This window comes from Gopherus evgoodei, chromosome 1, assembly GCF_007399415.2.
Source record: "Gopherus evgoodei ecotype Sinaloan lineage chromosome 1, rGopEvg1_v1.p, whole genome shotgun sequence".
Taxonomy (NCBI): domain Eukaryota; kingdom Metazoa; phylum Chordata; order Testudines; family Testudinidae; genus Gopherus; species Gopherus evgoodei.
Window position 1 is genome coordinate 254389632 of NC_044322.1, and position 19140 is coordinate 254408771.

At 46.1% G+C, this 19140-nt stretch overlaps 1 protein-coding gene across 1 annotated transcript in view; it reads right to left on the minus strand.

Moving 5' to 3' along the window:
- Positions 1-19140, minus strand: part of TMTC1 (transmembrane O-mannosyltransferase targeting cadherins 1) — a 227375-nt gene that overhangs the window by 110767 nt on the left and 97468 nt on the right. Inside the window, 2 exon segments of the mRNA XM_030543349.1 lie at positions 2915-2958; positions 2961-3103. Coding sequence (XP_030399209.1) covers positions 2915-2958; positions 2961-3103 — 187 coding nt within the window.

The window sequence follows — 19140 nt, forward strand, 5'->3', positions numbered from 1 at the left end:
CATAAAATAAATGGAACAATCAACCATCATGGCTTAGATGTCCTTTATCAGCAGTGCACATATATTCCAACAGTGTGATTACCCTAATCACAAGCATCAACAACAAATTAGTCCTGTTTAAAACATAGTGGCAACAAAGCCATCAATCCAACACACGCATTCTGTGTCCATGTAATATATTCTATAATTCTCTGAGTATACATGCCACATGAGCACACATCCCTATACACATACACATCCCACCTCCACCACGGAAAACATTCAACATTTACTGTGCTGATATCTTTGATTTTGCACAGTCATTTGCACACAGGATTTTCTATTCTTAGTACCACAGAACAGAAAAATGCTACTGGCAACCAGAATGTTTATATGTGTGTTTGCACATGTGATACAGAATAGCAGTTTGCAGCACTGTTGTAGCCGTGTTGGTCCCCAGATATTAGAGAGACAAGGTGGGTGAGGTACTATCTTTTATAGGGCCAATTTCTGTTGGTGAAAACGACAAGCTTTTGAGCTTACATGGAAACCTGAAGAAGAGCTCTGTGTAAGCTTGAAAGCTTGTATTTTTCACCAACAGAAGTTGATCTAATAAAACATATTACCTTGCCCACCTTGTCTTTCTAGAGATTAATACAGCATATATATAATCCTTGCCTTATTAACGTTAAAACCCATTCCTTAGCAAAATTGTAAATTATCACTTCCAGGTTATACGTGTTATGGGAAGAGGAGAAAGGGCAACAGATAATTAAAATATGAATTCATGGAACTATTTCAAAAGAAAGCCGAAGATTTGATTCAATGTGAAATAACTTGGTATGCCTCATGCTAAATAGCGTAAGCAAACTAGCCAGGACAGCCTGCCATTTGTCTGGTAGAACGATGGTCTTTGCCTTTACAAGTGAATAGTGTCATCTTAAAAAGTCACTGATTTCTCATTTAGAAATGTGATTTTTTTAAAGTCTAATAAAAAGAAATTGTGCCTGCAAGTCATGCTGTCTGTACTCCTTTCCCCCCCTCTGCCTTTATAAATAGTAACATACAATGAAAACAGGATAATTTGTTTCTACAAAATTCATCTGCTCTTATTGTTTGTTCCCCACCTTAACTCTTACTGCTTAGGACATCATAATCCTCTCCACAGCAGATAATGATGCAAATTACTGCAAAAGGCCAATAAAAAAATGGGAAAATTGTTTTATCAAAAAATCTTTTTTCTTACTGAAATTCAGAATATTTCAGCCCTCTCTAAGTCTGACTAGAACTGTGTGAAGCATTCACAATAAAACAAATTTCCATGTGGCGCCCTTAATCCAGGATTCATTACTAACGCCACATTCACAGCAGGTTTGCTATAAGTCTAGTAAACCTTGTTCCATGTCAAACCTCTGACATTAATGGTTTAACAGTGGTTGGACATGAAACCAGATAGTTTGAGATGCATTTTACTTTGTGTTTTGTTGTTCAGTTGAACCAGGAACTCCAAGCAAAAATGGGGGTGGGGGGACCAACTACACAAGGCTCAAAGTAGTAAACAAGCAAATCCTGGGAAATTAAATCCCTGCATTGCACACAACCCTAATTTTGACAACTGGTAAAAGATAAGAAGCTAGTGAAACCTCCAGGAATAAAGGGTGGGATTCAGAAGTGCTCAGTGTTGAGCAAATGGGAAATTTTATTATTGCCTTCAATTGGAGCAGAGTTAGATCAAAGCAGAGCCCTTTTGAAAATCCTCTTCAAAGATTCTGATTTACATCAAGCAGCTAGCAATAAAAAATACACAAGACATACTGACCTGTAGGCAGAACTACAGCATCGCTAAATAGACTGATTTCTCATGTTTTCCATATGGCATCAGTTGACATTTTAAAGAATCCAAATTAAGGACTCAACAGTCCAAAAGTCTTTGTCATTTTATCCTCCTATCAAGAGCACATACATAACTCTGGGCGTTCAGGCAGTATGAGCAGGACCTGCCCTTTTGAGCATAATTCAAGAGCTGTCTGTTACCATATAATGGTTTTTTCGGCTTAGTTATCTGTACACTTAAGGAAGGAACTCTTTGAGAATGATCAACAAACCACTAGGTAATTATTTCTTCTCACTTTCTCACAAGATATGACTTCATTGGTTTTAACTACTCCTTATTACTGGGGATGTCTCTTATTTTAGACATTTATTTCATCTCTGTCCCACACAAATCCAGTATAATCTCATTTACACATTTGCAGTGCAAGTAAAGTGCATCTCCAATACTGATCTGTGAAAGTGGATTTAAATAACATTGTCCACAGTATGGTTGTTGTCATGTTGTCCCAGGATATTAGACACACAGCGGTGAGATAACATTTTTATTGGACCAACTTGTATTTACACAACATGTCATTTATGCTAAATAATTATTCCCAGATCATTTTCAACTTATTACACTCAAATTTGTTCCCTCTTACTGCAATCTCATATATATGTTTTAGCTGGTTTAGAGGAATAGATAAAAACATAAACTTAACCCTCAAAAGCTAGTGACTGACGAAGCCAATGGCAAAGATCCCATTGACTAATGGTAATTGAATTGGGCCCTTGGATCATGATCCAAGCTCATAAGAAATCAAGGAGAGCTTTTCAATTGACTTCAATGGGCTTTTGGTCATTAATAGTAATTTAATACAGCACTTTTGGCTAAATTCTTGCCTCAGACCAAACGAAGGGGAGCAGCTTGCATACATCCGATGGCAGAATTTAGCCTTTTGGATTTGCCTGTGAGATTATAGGGAAGAATTTTTCCTCTTACTGTCTATCTGTTTGAAACAAACAACAAACCCTCAGTTGTTCTATTGGTCATTTCCTCAAAGATTAGGTAACAAAAAATAGCATATAAACGATAAGATTGTAGTGTACTTTTTTTAAATACCTTGAATGCTGTTATGCAATGTAAGCTGAGTAATATCATAACCCCACCAGGAGAACTGTAGCTAAATTTCTCACATCCCATATCGACTCAATTAAAGGAATACTCCCAACCTGCCAGTCATAGCACAGAGTAATTGGTGCTAGCAGAAGCCAGGAATTGAAGGCCAGGAGGTACGAATAAGTTAGAAATCTGAAAGATGAATGGAAATACAATACTTAGAATGTTCTCGATTCCATGTAAGTTTCTTCTTATGTTGAGAGCACAGTGAGTTCATGCTGATCCAGGATATAGTCAATTATTGTCCCCTATACTAGAGAAAAATATATATATATATATATGAAGATAGCAACACACCGTTCTATAAATATGTCTTCAGCATCTGTTATTATAAACACCATAAAACTTCAAACCAATTATCTCTATATGAGATTCTACATCAACTTTTGAGTGGATTGACTGTTCTGCGTATAGTATTGGAATGTTATATTTTTTAGGTGATTAAATATTTTTTACCTGCTTTAATTCTATGTAACGTTTATTCCTACAAAAAAGTAATTAAAAATTAAAAATTATATATATAAGAGAGACCCACCAATCAGTCTCTTACGGCAGTATTGCTGGAATCCTGCGATGCAAAGCAACCCTAATTCTGGCTTAACCAGCCATCTGAAGATTCTCTCTGTGCAGAGGAATTCATGGGTAGCTTAGAGCTGCTGTAGCAGTTCCTACATCAGACCCCCTCCCTGCTCTCTAGCAGAGGGGGCAAGAAGCCCAGACCAAAGTTGGTGATTCCTGGCTCCCATCATAGCCCTTGGGGGCATGAGCAGTTGGCATGAGGGGGGCTGCAAAAGTGGAGGGGGAAGAGACTTCTAACTTTATAATTTGGTATCTGTATGCAGAGGGGACTGGGAGGTGAGCATATGGGAAACATGCTACCTTCTGGGACACGTGAAAGCGTCTATGGACTGGAACAGGAGCAATATGAATGCATCCAAGTAAATAATTTGACCCTTAGCCACTTGGCAGCTACTTATTTTCAAACCTGAAAGCTGCTCTCTCAAACTATGTTTACAGAAGAGTTTAAATACATTTCTCTGTGAACTGCTGAAATTAGTCGAGTGCTCACAAAGTCCATTGAGGGGAACTGTGAGATTCATAGGCTATAAACTTTCATTGGTTTAAAAAAAAAAAAAGGCAAATATATAGAACCAGAAAGCACAGAGACTTGCATATAAATATACATTTATACAATATAGCACTTTTTTTATCTGTGTTTGCCTTGGTTTTTGTATATTACACTCTGGTAGCTTATAGATTTATTAAGTGATCCCTAAGGACTCCCAACACATGTACAAACATATATAAAAGATCATTTCATCCACCACTTACTGTGAAACACAGCAATTATTCAGCAGTATGCAGAATACTACACAGAATTTAGGACAGGAGGTACAGGACACTGTATCTAACAATGACTTTAGGAAGGCAGTATAGAATTACATATTGGAATTTGGCTAAGACACAGGGACTAACAACCCTAACTTTTGTGTGGAAAAAAAAAATTAATAACTACAAGTGGTTGGAATCTTGATTTTACTTCTCATCCCAAAGACACTATCTCCAGCAGCATAGTGTCCCAACATCTGAGCTGATCAAAAAGTTGTAAGGCTGTTTCTCTGGAAAATTTCCTTTTCAGGATAGTTTTTCAAAGTAGTTTTTCTAATTTTGGTATAAAAATTGTAAATCTCACAATTTTTAGGTTTTTCCCCAATTGTTTTCCTCCTTTTTCATTTTGCTATTGTAAAGGGAAAGAAAAGGAAAGGAAAAGAGTATAAGGAAGGGGATTTTTTTCCTCCATAGGAAAACAAAACAAAACCAAAAAAGCCAGTTTTTCATCTGAAAAGTTTTGAATAAAAATTTTTGATCAGTTCTACCTACCCATCATCACATTGGGCCATTGCCTCATTACTCTAAATGAGGAATGCCACCTTCTAAGCCAGCAAAATAACTTCCTGCAGTATATGGGGGTTCCGCAGAGATTCACCAATTCAAAAATGATGTAGCTCAGCCTTGATCAGCATGCAGGAGCTGATGGGTTTAAACAGCACAATGTCCTATGGCATGACTTGCCACATTTCCAAATAAAAACCATTCGCATCACTCAGTGAATAGTGTCAGGTTGTAATACTGTTATGAACGCGGCTAAGATTTTCAAAAATGTAATTTTGGGTATCCAACCTGAAACGTCTTAAATTTTCAGAAGATGAGTTACTAAAAGGGCCATTAGTGCAACTTGTGTATTGATATGTTTCAAAAAGCATCTCAACAGTCATGCCAGATGGAAGATGCATCAAATTACCAGGCAATTATAAAGCCTCATCACACTTCGACTATTATCTTTCAGAGAGGAAGAGAGAAACGACTAGATACAAACTAGCGAAATGCTAAAGGGTTAGATAACAGACAGGTTGGCCTTCAGCATCCACTCTTCAGGATACAAGAGGTGATAAAACTTTATGCAGCATGTAACAAATATGTGGAATTTGTTATTACAGCAAATTGAATCAATTTAATGTGATTTAAAAAGGAATTCCAAATACATATATAGGCAAGTGTAATACAAAGCTCTGCACTCTGCAGGGAAGTTAGTTCAGTGCTGATGATGAAGGGTTTTGTGAATGGATCTATTTCCCCCCACTCACTGAAGTGTTTTTGCCTTCCCCATAAACCGCAGGCACAGTCCACTTCTCGAGGCAGGTTACCAAAGTAGGTAGACAATTATTCCGTTCAGTTATGGCAACACTCAGGTTCCTTAAATGCAATCTGCCAATAGCAGTGAACTATTTCAAAGCCTATAAAAAACATTATGTGCCATACATAGTTGACTGGTGCATATCTCCGTACATCAGAATAGAAAACGGTTGGCCATTTCTCCTGTTGTCCTGAGAGTTCTCACTTAACTTACTTGGTTTAGAATGCATGCACCATGTATCCCAGAATGGCAGAACAGAAAAAAACTGATTGATTATCCAGCAGGCCTTTTCGAATTGTAAAAATTCTACTAGTGATGTTTCTTATCACCAACAATTTGGACAGTCTTTCAATTTTGGTAATCTTGAATGTTCTGTCAGTTATGTACCTAAAAATGTTGGTGGTTTTCAATTTTTATATCAAAACTGGAAAATGTACACAGTTTTGGCAAAACTGCAGAATATGCACGAAACCCTGCAGAATATCTGGGCCTAAAAGATTTGTTTTCCACAAATAGTGGATAGCTGTTTTATCATCTGTACTTCAATGTGATCTCTCAGACTGATAAAGCAAATGTTTCTGTAAGAGCAATGTAGGATTCAAAACTTTTCTCCAATGCCTGCAGACAGACCAATGAGGTGAGCAAATTATCGAGATAGAACGGAATGGTGCACCATTCTCTGTTATGTCAAGCAAGCAAATTTTACAATGTTTGAACCTGTACCCCTGCAAATTGTATTAGAAGGTAGGTTTTAGATCAAACATAAATCTTGAACTGACTTCAAATTTTCTTATATTTAAATAATGGAAGCAAAAAATAGAGGGGGTAAGCAGGAGCCACATTCAGGCACCCATATGATTTCCTGTAAATCCAGCATTGCATCTCTTTTCTTTATTCAAGCATGCTAGGTAAAAGTTCAGTGCAGGCATAACCTTTTAAAATATTATTTCAAAAGCTGACATAGGATAGAAATAATTTGCAATTTTAAGCAGAAATGAAACCATCTGGAATTATTCCAAGAGCTAGTTACATTTTAGGGGCCTAGCTATAGTCAGCAACTAAAGTATTTCCTTTTAATTAGCTGACTGACAATAAATTACATTTTAAATTAATCATCATTCCTATATTACTACTCATTTCTGCTGAAATTTCAAGAGGGGAAAAAAGTATAGTGCTTAAAACATTTCTTTCTGTTAGGCCTGCTGCATTTCAGCCCAGACAACAGGGTAACTTGTCATGGTGAGGAGACAACTGGAGGAATTTGCCTCTTAATTGGCATCACTTAGTGTCAATTGACATATCCCTCCCACCTTTACCAAGCCAGTTAACTGAGTTTGCATTGCAGAAGAGATCAATTTTTAATTGCGCATTGAACATGGAAATACAAGTTTCAGCAGTTGTCAAATGTGGCTTTCCCAGTCCCCCAGTCTCTGAAATTTTCAGAAGTTGCAAGCTTTCTTTAGCTCGTAGACGTCGTCATGGTGACCCATACTTTCAAATCCTCTCAAGCTAGATTTAATGTCATGTGCTTTATTTGGCACAACATTTATTGCATCTGTTGCAGAAAACAGGAGTATGATTCTGCTATCTGAACTGGTTGCCTTTAGTGCAGAGAGTGTTATTTTAGGCCACTGTTTAAACTCAAACAATATAGGACATAAATACTTGAAGAATTGTCTGTTACCTCAGGCAGTAATTGAGAATGATTTAGAATGGAAAAGTCACAATCTCAGTATTGCCAACCCCAACCAGGCAGAAATCATTGAGTCTGCTAAAAAAAATCATGTGTGGGTGTGTGTAATCTGCCTTCTGGATTGGTTTTTGAACCTCAAGGGTTCAAGTTTTCAGGCTTTTCTTTGCAACAATGACTTTCATTGAAGAAAAAAAAAAAAAGAGAGAGAGAGAGAGAGAGAGAGAGAGAGAGAGAGAGAGAGAGAGAGAGAGAGAGAGAAGACTGCTCTCCTTGCCTAGTCAGATGTGCCGGGGGTGTGGCTTTAAGAAAAACACCGAATATTGTGAGAGATGATAAAATTGTGAGAGTTGGCAACCCTGAATCCTGAGAAGGCCTTCTCTGCTAAAAGCCTTCTGCACTTGAATGCACTCCTCTCCCCTACAGATGCAAAAGGGCATCCAACAACACCCATGGTGTTAGGCTAGAGTTACCAACCCTCCTGGATTCGCCAGAAGTCTCCCGCAACTGGGCTCTATTTCCTGGAGGCTACTGAAGCCAAACCACTAAAAGTCCGACAGTGCAGCAGGGCTAAGGCAGGCTTCCTGCCCTGAGGTAAGCGCAGCCTAGCCGAGCCAACACCCCGACCGCCTGCCCCAGCCTGAGCCCTCTCCCACAGCCAGCACCTCAAACCCCCTCCTACACACCAACCCCTTGACACAGCACAGAGCCCCCTCCTGCACTCAAACTCCTTCCCAGAGCCTGCACTTCTCATCCTCTCCCCTCCCCAATCCTCTACCCCAGCCCTGAGTCCCCTCCTGGAGACCACACTCCCTCCTACACCCTAACACTCTGCCCCAGCCCAGTAAAAGTGAGTGAGGGTGGGGGAGAGCGAGTGACGGAAGGAGGGTGGATGGAGTGTGGCAGGGTCCCGGAGGAGGGGCAGGGCAGGGCAAGGTTATTTGGGTTTGTGTGATTAGACCAGGGGTCGGCAACCTACGGCATGAGTGCCACAGGTGGCACGCAAGCCGATTTTTGATGGCACACAGCAGCGGGCTGAGCCACTCAGCCCGCCCCCGCTCTGGGGTTCCCACTGTTGGCCTCCTGCCAGCCGGGGTCCTGCCACCAGTCCCACTCAGCGCCCGCTGCTGGCCTGGATGAAGGAACCCTGGGCTGGCAGCGGGCTGAGACCCCAGCTGGCAGGAGCCTGCGGCTGGAACCCCAGAGCGGCAACAGGGGGCTGAGCCGCTCAGTTGTGCTCTGGGGTTCCAGCTGCTGGCCCCTTGCCAGCCAGGGTCCCCGCCACAGCCCCACTCACTTCGCTTCTGGTTGGAGTTCCAGCGCAGGCCCCCTGCTAGACTGGGTCCAAGCCTCCGGCCCTGCTCAGCCCTACCAGCCACCAGCTCCACTCCCCTCAGCTGTCGATCTGGGGTTCCAGCCGCTGACCTCCTGCCAGTCGGTTAACAACTGATCACTCAGAAGCCTGTGTACAGCTTAAAGTATCCAAATACATGCCACCAGGCATTGGAAAACTTAGCAAGGAAAAACAAGGACAAGGAGGGGGAAGGCATAGCTCAGTGGTTTGAGCATTGGCCTACAAAACCCAGGGCTGTGAGTTCAATCCTTGAGGGGGTCACCTGGGGCAAAAACCTGTACTTGGTCCTGCTAGTGAAGGCAGGGGGCTGGACTTGATGATCTTTCACACTCCCTTCCAGTTCTATGAGATTAAAATAAATATATAAATTTAACTTTAAATAAAGTTTCTGAAACATTTTGAAAACCTTGTTTACTTTACATATAACAGTAGTTTGGTTATATATTATAGACTTATAGACAGACCTTCTAAAAAACATTAACATGTATTACTGGCATGTGAAGCCTTAAATTACAGTGTATACATGAAGACTTAGCACATCACTACTGAAAGGTTGCCGACCCTTGGATTAGACAGTTGGCAACCCTAGGCTAGGCTCAGGATATCTTCTGTTTGTAAATTTTGTTGATTTCTGCCCCTCTGACTTGACTCCTCTGAAGTTCACTCAGGCATGTTTCCAATTGTAGCCGTCCCCCTCCCTACAGCCTCACCCACCATTGCAGGCAGTGCATGAAGGCCAGGGACAATCTCCATGCCTGCAGTTGGAAAGTGCAAGGATTGCTCCCTCCAGGCAGGGCCGGCGCTACCATTTAGGCAGCCTAGGCAATCGCCTAGGGCACCAGAATAATTGGTGGGCGCCGTTTTGCCAGAGGGGGCGGCAGGCGGCCCCAGTGGAGCTGCCGCAGTGGTGCATGCGGAGGGTCCGCTGGTCCGTGGCTCCGGTGGAGCTGCCGCAGTTGTGCCTGCGGACGGTTGGCTGCTCCAGTGGACCGCCCGCAGGCATCACTGCTGCAGCTCCACCAGAGCCACGGAGCACCAGACCCTCCGCAGGCACCACTGTGGCAGCTCCACCGGAGCCGCGGGACCAGCGCGCAGGGTGGCGAAATTGCCGTGCACCTAGGGTGCTCAAACCCCTAGCGCCAGTCCTGCCTCCAGGCATCCCCCTACAAAGGGTATGGAATGACCCCCCACCCCCTTCTTTTTGTCACATACGATTGTGCAGCTTATTCCCCAAAAGGGATGGTGTAACAAACTGGAATATTGTTAAGTAGCACAATTTAATCCTACGGGTTACTTTTGTTATGGCTCCCAGAAGCTGTTGGGCCTGGGTGCCTAGGAACAGAAGTACCCTTTATACCTACATTTTAGCAGAAGGGTTGGAGGAGAAATGATCTCATAAAGGGCACCAAAAACGGGAAATGTCTGGAAGACTGGCAATAAATAATTGTTTATTTTTATATCATCTCAGATGAACCTGGGGTCAGGGAAAGAAAAAAAATAAGAGGCTCTCAGGGAAGGGAGAGTGTAGAAAACAGAAGCACAGAGGAGGGTTGCTGCCATTTCAGGGAACCCTGTAGCTCATCACTCCCTTGTTTAAATAACCCATGTGCTTTGCCTCGTACTCAAGGGGGGTTTAGTTCTTTCTAATGGTGACAAGAATTCATTTATGTCCTTTATTAGGAGAAGAGTTTCTCACTCACATATTAACAGCAGAACTCACTTCAGCTCTAGGCTCTTTCCACCATTTGCAAAGCCCTAAATCAAGCATGGATAATGAGCCACTTCATGAGATAATGTTGTAAAACACATGCTGCTGCAATTATAACCAGGTGATGTTATTTAAGGGTATTGTATTTTAGTTACGTTTATTTGCATATCCTCTAAGGCGCATATCTCAAGCAGCTTATCAGTCCAGTCATATCTTCTGCAGGAATTTACTTGTATCTTGTCAGCCTATGCCATTTCTTATGATAACCAAAAAATAATGTTCTTTCTCTGCCCAGTACCTTCTGTGTACTGTGACAGACCCAAACCAGTGGGGTACAGGAGTCTGGTAGAGGGCAAATATACTGGTCACTGGATGAGCCGTTTTCTCTTCCCTGAGTGACCAGAGCAGGGGCTGCACTAGAGTAATCAGAAACCTGCTAGAACCAATTAAGGCAGACAGGCTGATTAGAACACCTGCAGCCAATCAAGGCAGGCTAATCACAGCACCTGGGTTTAAAAAGGAGCTCACTCATGGGGGGGGGTAAGAGGGAGAGCCAGAGGAGAGGAAGTGTGTGAGAGGAGCTGGGAGCAAGAGGCATAAGGAGCTGAGAGTGAGAGGCTGTGCTGCTGGAGGACTACGGAGTACAAGCGTTATCAGACACCAGGAGGAAGGTCCTGTGGTGAGGATAAAGAAGGTGTTTGGAGGAGGCCATGGGGAAGTAGCCCAGCGAGTTGTAGCTGTCATGCAGCTGTTACAGGAGGTACTATAGACAGCTGCAATCCACAGGGCCCTGGGCTGGAACCCAGAGTAGAGGGCGGGCTCGGGTTCCCCCTAAACCTCCCAGCTCCTGATCAGACACAGGAGGAGTTGACCCAGACTGTGGGGAAGATTACTGAAGTGAGCAAATCTGCCAATAAGCGTAGGACCCACCAAGGTAGAGAAGGAACTTTGTCACATTACATAGAGTAAAATCACATTTGTTTAAATATATAAAATGATAGATTGGTCTCACAAAGTCCAATTTCACATAATCAGTAGAAGACAAGATCCAAATGTCAGAATAAACATTAATGGAGGGGGAAAAGCCCTCTCAACTGCAAAATATATAATGGCTCCATATATTCCCTTTCAGCATCACAGAGCTGGGGTAACTAGAAGAAAAGCTGCCTATTAATACAGTGATGGGTACCCAGAGTACAGAAATACAGAGCTATGCAAGCAGTTGCTGAATAGTAAGATGTACCTTCTACTCCTTCTACTACAAGGTGGAGGAGGATGTTGTATAAACTGTAATGATCTTTCTATTCCTGAATCCAGTAGGTCTGTTTCTGAGTCTCCTAAAATTTGCTGCTAAGTAGTTGAAAATATCAGATTTTTAAGAATGAGGCAAATTCAAATGAGACCTTCAAACAGACTGACCTGCCAATAAAACCTGAACTCTTGGGGATCATCCTGATAATGTTGCAATACACAAAACCCTGGAGCTGTTCTTGTTCTCCCCACACCTGTAAGATCCTGAGAGTTTTGTGTTCAAATGTGATCCATTTTCCTAGCTAAAAAATGGTAGCAATGGATTCCAAGTGGCACCCTACGCCAATCTAACAGGTTGGTGGCTACACACCAGGGCTTCAACCAAGGTTTACTATAGGGGGAAAATGGTGAGGCCCTGGGAACAACTGACATATGGATTACTGCGCCCCAGAAAGTTAAAATCAGATCTCTTGGAAATCAGTCAAGATAGAAATTCTAAAATGGTCTAAAATGTTCATGTGACCCCAGAGAAAACAGCTTTATCTTTCCCTCTCCAGTGCCAACAGAAAGTGGAATGAATACCAAAAGGATACTGGCTGGTTGCCTCAAGGGGTCAAGCTACTTTCTCCAGCCCTGTGTTAGCAATGGATTTAAAAAGTGAAACACATATGGCTCAGAGGAATAAATCTCTGATGCTAATGTTTAAGCTGTGCCTCTTTTCCCAAAGCTACCTTTGGGTGCCAGGTATTTGCATTCACAGGATATTCTGTTTCACAAGCAGTGTTTGTAATTGTCTCCACAGCCCCATTATAAATACCTGTTAACAACCAATATTTCAAAATAGCAGCATTTATCAGGGTTTTCTCATTAAACCATATAAGATTAAGTAAGAGACATGCTCAACTCTTTGGCATGGGGTAGGCAGGTTACCACTTCAGGAGAGAGACCTGTGCTTTGTAATTTTACCTTTAGGGTTCCTTCCCCTCTTTTTGAAAGGAAAATATAGTTCAAAATTTAATATATGGACTGGAGGGTCCCCATGTTAGTAAGCCAGGACTTCTTGCTGTCTCTGCATTTTCCTGCCTCACTCAAAAGTGAGTACTGAAATAAAAAGTCTACTGTACATATTACACTGAAATGCAGATGAAATGAAACACATTGAGAAAGCAGCAAGCTCCTAAACTCAAAGTGTGGCCAAGAATCATAATGCTCTGGATGGCTAATTAATGGGCCGGTATATTGCAGAGGTTGGTTTCAATATTGCTTTACTAGCCTGGGGTCTAGTGCAAATCCCACAGGGGTTGTTGCAACTGACTTCCCCCTTGCCTTGCCAGATCTAGCTGGCACAGCGATCTGCTTCCACCGCAGAGGTTTGCCCCTTGAGCTCAATAGCTCTATTCCTTTTGAAGCCTCAACAGTCACAATTAAATGCATCACTTAGAAAACAAACATAAATCCAAATGAAGCGTAAAAGAAGTAGACTTTGGTGGATGAGTGTTTCTTTGAGTTTCTGAATTTCCACTGTGTTGAATTCTCATATACCTGATTGAAACACTTAACACACACAAAAGCCAAATTACAAAAAGAATAGTTTGACCACACAAAAAATGCTATCAAAGCAGTCATCTTCTAAAGCAAATTAAAAGACAAAATTAGAGCTCATTCATGGCTTCAATAGATGGATTTATGGCTGTCACACAACCAATGCCAGCAATGGTTAATATACAGTTACACTTGGAGAGAGACTTACTTTTTAAAATATTTGTGTTTGGAACTTACTGGTAAGGCTGCTGCTATCTGTCTCTTACACTATCTGTGAGACATATTATACGTTAGATATTTTTACTCGGTCTTAACAAGGTGTTCGTAACACAATATGTACTCATTGTTATTCAGAGGACTGAAATATTTTCCCTCAAGAACAGCAAAATAAAGAAACATTGTACAGAAAGTCTGAAGCATAACAAGCCTACTGCTGAATGCCCTGCTAAGACTAACTGCACTTCAGTAAAATGTTTACATCAAGCTTTGTATGGCTCAATACCTTTATAATTATTACATTTTTCCTCCATTTCATCCTAATCCCATTAAGCATGTTGTCACAGAGGCTTGGCTGAGGTTCATTGTGCTGCAGTTGCTTATCCATAGCACAACTTGTGACAGCAACTTGCACCGACTTGAACGCAAATTTATGAATTTTATAAAAGACGGTTACTCACCTTTGTAACTGTTGTTCTTCGAGATGTGTTGCTCATATCCATTCCAGTTAGGTGTGCGCGCCGCACGTGCACATTCGTCGGAAAACTTTTACCCTAGCAACTCAGTGGGCCGGCAGGTCGCCCCCTAGAGTGGCGCCATCATGGCGCTTGATATATACCCCTGCCGGCCCACCCGCTCCTCAGTTCCTTCTTGCCTGCTACTCTGACAGTGGGGAAGGAGGGCGGGTGTGGAATGGATATGAGCAACACATCTCGAAGAACAACAGTTACAAAGGTGAGTAACCGTCTTTTCTTCTTCGAGTGATTGCTCATATCCATTCCAGTTAGGTGAATCCCAAGCCTTACGTAGGCGGTGGGGTCGGAGTGAAATGTGGCAGAATGAAAACTGCTGAGCCAGAGGCTACAGCATCTCTTGACCGTTGAACCAGGGCATACTGCGAAGCAAAGGTATGGACCGAGGACCAATGGAGCTGCGCGACAGATCTCATGGGAAGGAACACGAGCCAGCAAGGCGGCAGATGAAGCCTGAGCCCTGGTAGAATGCACGGTGATGTGGCTTGGGGAAATATGAGCCAAATCATAACAAGTGCGGACGTCCGCCATCACCCAAGATGAGATCCTCTGAGAGGAAAACAAGCAAGCCCTCCCTTTGGCCCACTACCGTGACAGAGCTGGGGCACCTTACGAAATGGTTCTGTCAGTGCAATATAAATGCGAGCACTCCACAGATGTTCAAGGAGTGCAATGGTTGTGCCCATTGCGTTGAGCTGTGGGTAACATGAAAAGCCGAAACCACCTTAGGGAGGAAAGCCGGGTGCGGTCATAACTGCACCTTGTCTTTGTGAAACCTAGTGTACGGCGGAACCACCGTAAGAGCTCTGAGCTCGGAGACCCGTCTGCCCGATGTAACAGCTACGAGGAAAGATGTCGTCCAAGACAGGTATAGCAGAGGGCCAGTCGTGAACGGCTCGACTGGGGGAGACATAAGTCTGGTTAAAATTAGGTTGAGGTCCCAGGTTGGGGTTGGGCGGCGCACCCGAGGGTGCAAGCACTCCAAGCCCTTGAGGGACCTCGAACCCATAGAGCGTGAGAACACGGAACGTCCACCTTAGCCTGGCTGGAAGGTAGAGATGGCTGCTGAGTGTATCCTCAGCGATGATACCGCCAGGTCCTGCCGCTGAAGGCCAGAGGCAGGCCAAATAGAGGGGATCGAGACCTCAGCAGGAGCAAGATCGAGCGTATTGCAGCTGTAATTGCAGCTGTAGAAGAAACGCTTCCACCTGGCCCGGTACGTTGACCAGGTGGAAGGATTCCTGTCACCCCGACTCAGTTACGCAGCAGCCACACCGTGAGGCGAAGAGGCTGCAGGTCCGAATGACGAAGCGTGTCGTTGCCCTGAGTGATGAGGTCTGGGTGGGGTGGCAGGGTAATTGGGTCTGTTATTGACAGGCCGAGCAACGTGGTATATCAGTGCTGTCTGGACCACTCTGGAGTGATCATGATGATGCGCGCTCTGCCCCTGCGGAGTTTGAGCAGGACCTAATGAACCAGTGGGAACAGTGGGAAGACATAATGGAGTTGGCCTTTCCCTGACACCAGGAATGCGTCCAAGATCGATCCCGAGGAGAGACCTTGGAAGGAGCAGAACATCTGGCATTTTCTGCTCTCGCGGTGAGCGAACAGGTCTATGTGAGGAAACATCTCCACTTCTGGAAAGCAGAACGCCTCACATGGGGCAGAGTGATCACTCGTAAGACAGGAAAGACCTGCTGAGTCAAAGCGCCAAGACGTTCCGAACGCCTGGGAGAAAGGACGTCACCAGCTCCATCGAGTGGGCCATGCAAAAGTCCCGGAAATGGATGGCCTCCTGACAAAAGGGGGGAGGACCATGTCCCTCCCTGGTTGTTTATGAAGCACATGGCCGTTGTGTTGGCTGTAAACACCAAGATACCACGGCCTCGCAGCTGCCGCTGGAACCCCTGGCAAGCCAGGCAGACTACTCTCATTTTTGGGGCATTGATGTGGAATGCCAGCTCCCGAGAAGACCAAAGGCCTTAAGCTCGGAGGTGACCATGAGCACTCGAGCAGAGAGATGACGCGTCCGTCGTTAGGGGCAGTGAGGGCTGGGGCGGATGGAACCGCATCCCTGCCCACACCAGGGAGGGAGTTAGCCACCACTCTAGGGAGCCTAAGGTGCTCGAGGGAACGGTGACTACCATGACCATCGGCTCCCTGTCCGGGTGGTACGCCGAGGTGAGCCGGACTTGGGGAGGACGGAGGCGGAGCTTGGCGTATTTGGTTACAAACTTGCGGGCAGCCATGGACCCAGGAGACTGAGACAAGTACGAGCCGAGGTCGTTGGGAAAGCCTGCAGACCTCGGATGATTGTTGCCATCGCCTAAAAACCGCAGTTGTGATAAGCAGGCTCCGGCTAGGTAGGAGACCAGGATAGCCCCTAGGAAGTCCAACCTCTGCGTGGGAACCAGAGTGGATTGCTCTATAGTCATCATCAGGCCTAGACCTGTGAATAAGACCGTGACGATGCCCACGTGCTGAGTGGTTTGTGTCTCGGAGTCTCCTCGGATAAGCGAATCGTCCAGATACGGAAAAACGCATATCCGACATCAGCGAAGGTAGGCAGTGACTATGGCCGTAAACCAGAAGTACTGACAGTTGGCTAGAAAGCGGAGGTATCTCCTGTGCGGAGGGAAGATGGCATTGCGAAAGTACGTGTCCTTCATATCCAGGGCGGCATAGTAGCCCCCAGGAGGCAAGGATGGAATAATGGTTCCCAGGGATACCATGCGGAACTTCAACCTTATCCTAAACCGGTTGAGTCCGTGCAGGACTAGGAAGGTCTGAGACCTGCGTTCGAGTGGGGGACTAGGGCATAACGGGAGTAAAACCCCTTACCCCTTTCGTCCGCTGAAGGGGGACAGGGCTGGAACAAATTAGAGGTGGTACCTATGCTCCACCGTGCGCAGGACCCAGCGATCTGAAATTAACTGGGGCCACGCCAGGAGAAAGCGGGACTGGGATCCCGGCCTGTGACTGGTACACCGCCCTCAGGCGAACCTTGGAAGGTTCGTCTTTGGTCCCAGTGGTAATTGCGAGGGACCTTGACCTTGCCTCTTTAGGGGTCCTGACGTTCGTCTGCGACCACCTTGGCCTCGCCGTTTGCCAAAGTCTTGTCTCTGGCTAGGCACAGAGTATGGCGGCTGGGGACAGAAAAGTCCTGCGTTTGGTCGCTGGCATATGCATGCTGAGAGAGCCCATTAGGACCCTATTGTCCATCAGGCTTCGCAGCCTGGGGCTGTCTTTGCCGCGAAGAGGCCTGTACCAACAAAGGGTAAATCCTGAATGGCATATTGCAGCTCTGGCCGGAGGTTTGAAACCTGAAGCCATGAGATGCACCTCATGGCGACACCAAAGGCCAGAGTCCTGGCTGCAGAGTCTGCTGCGTCCAACGAGGCCTGGAGGGATGCTCTGGGTACCTTTTTTTTTTTTTTTCCCCCCGTCCTCCAAGACGGCAGCAAACTCTTGGCGGGAGTTTTGAGGGAGAAACTCCATAAACTAAACTACCTTCACCCAGGTGCTACAATTATCGCAGCTAAGCAAGGCTTGTTGCTTTGCTACCAAGAGCTGCAGGGCCTCTGCAGAGTACACCTGGCGGCCAAGCAGGTTCATTCGCCAAGCCTCTTTCGGTTTCGGGGCTGGCGCCCGCTGGCCATCATATCAGAATCGTGGTCCTGAACATAAGATCTGCGCATGTGGGATGACACGGATGCGTGTCCGGATGACCATGGAGGTACTAAAAGAAGGCACAGGCAGAGTCTCTGACTCTATCGGACCTTACCCAACTCAGCACCGGGGACCGGCACCGGGAGGCGTACCGGTACCTGGAACGAGATCCAGACCCGCAACCAGAACAGTGCCGGGAGGTCGACCGAGATTTCGAGGCTCGGGGAGAGGCTACAGGACTCAAGGTACCTGTCGCGGTGCCGGGAGTCGGAACGGTGCCGATAGCGGGTCGGCGAACGGGATACCGACCGGTGCGGCGAGTGCGACCAGTACCGATGAGGAAAACAGCACCGGGACTGTAAGTGGTGTCGGGCGTGCCGACAGGACCTGGAGCGTCTGTGGGACCGTGATCATGAACGGTGCCGCTCTGCTGTGCTGACAGAGGACGGTCACATGAAGAGACTGTATTACCCGCACCGGCGTTGCCGGGGTCAGGCAGCATCGACTCTGTCATGGCAATGAGATCCCTCGCCGCTGGTAATGTCTCCGGCGTGGAGGGAACAGCAGGCTCAACCACAGTGCATACTGGGGAGCTGTCAGGCACCGGATACGACGGCCCTTGTGGGACCGGGATCGACGGTACCGAGGTCGTCAGAGCTTCGGTAGGTGTCGGTGCCGGGCGATCCGAGTTAGATGAGCTGTCTGGCTGCGGTGCCGTCGGCACGGAAGCAGCAGGAGCAATAAGCTCAACCGCGGCGCGTGCCGGGGAGCCGTCAGTCACCGGATTCGACGGCCCTTGTGGGACTGGAATCGACGGTGCCGACGTTGTCGGTGCCTCCGAGGTGTCGGTGCCGGGCGATCCGACTTAGACGAGCCCTCTGGCTGCGGTGCCGTTGGCACGGAAGCAGCAGGAGCAGTAGCTCAACCACGGCGCGTGCCAGGGAGCCGTCAGGCACCGGATTCTACGGCCCTTGTGGGACCGGGATCGACGGTGCCGACGTCGTCGGTGCCGCAGCAGGTGTCGGTGCCAGGCGATCCGACTTAGACGAGCTCTCTGGCTGCGGTGCCGCTGGCACGGAAGCAGCAGGAGCAGTAGCTCAACCACGGCGCGTGCCGGGGAGCCGTCAGGCACCGGATTCTACGGCCCTTGTGGGACTGGGATCGACGGTGTCGACGTCGTCGGTGCCTCAGCAGGTGTCGGTGCCGGGCGATCCGACTTAGACGAGCTCTCTGGCTGCGGTGCAGTTGGCATGGAAGCAGCAGGAGCAGTAAGCTCTACCACGGCGCGTGCCGGGGAGCTGTCAGGCACCGGATTCAATAGCCTTGGGGGACTGGAATCGACGGTGCCGATGTCGTCGGTGCCTCTGCAGGTGCCGGTGCCGGGCGATCCGACTTAGACGAGCTCTCTGGCTGCGATGCAGGTGGCACGGAAGCAGCAGGAGCAGGGGGCTCAACCACGGCGCGTGCCGGGGAGCCGTCAGGCACCAGCAGGAATCGTAGGCTTTCTCGAC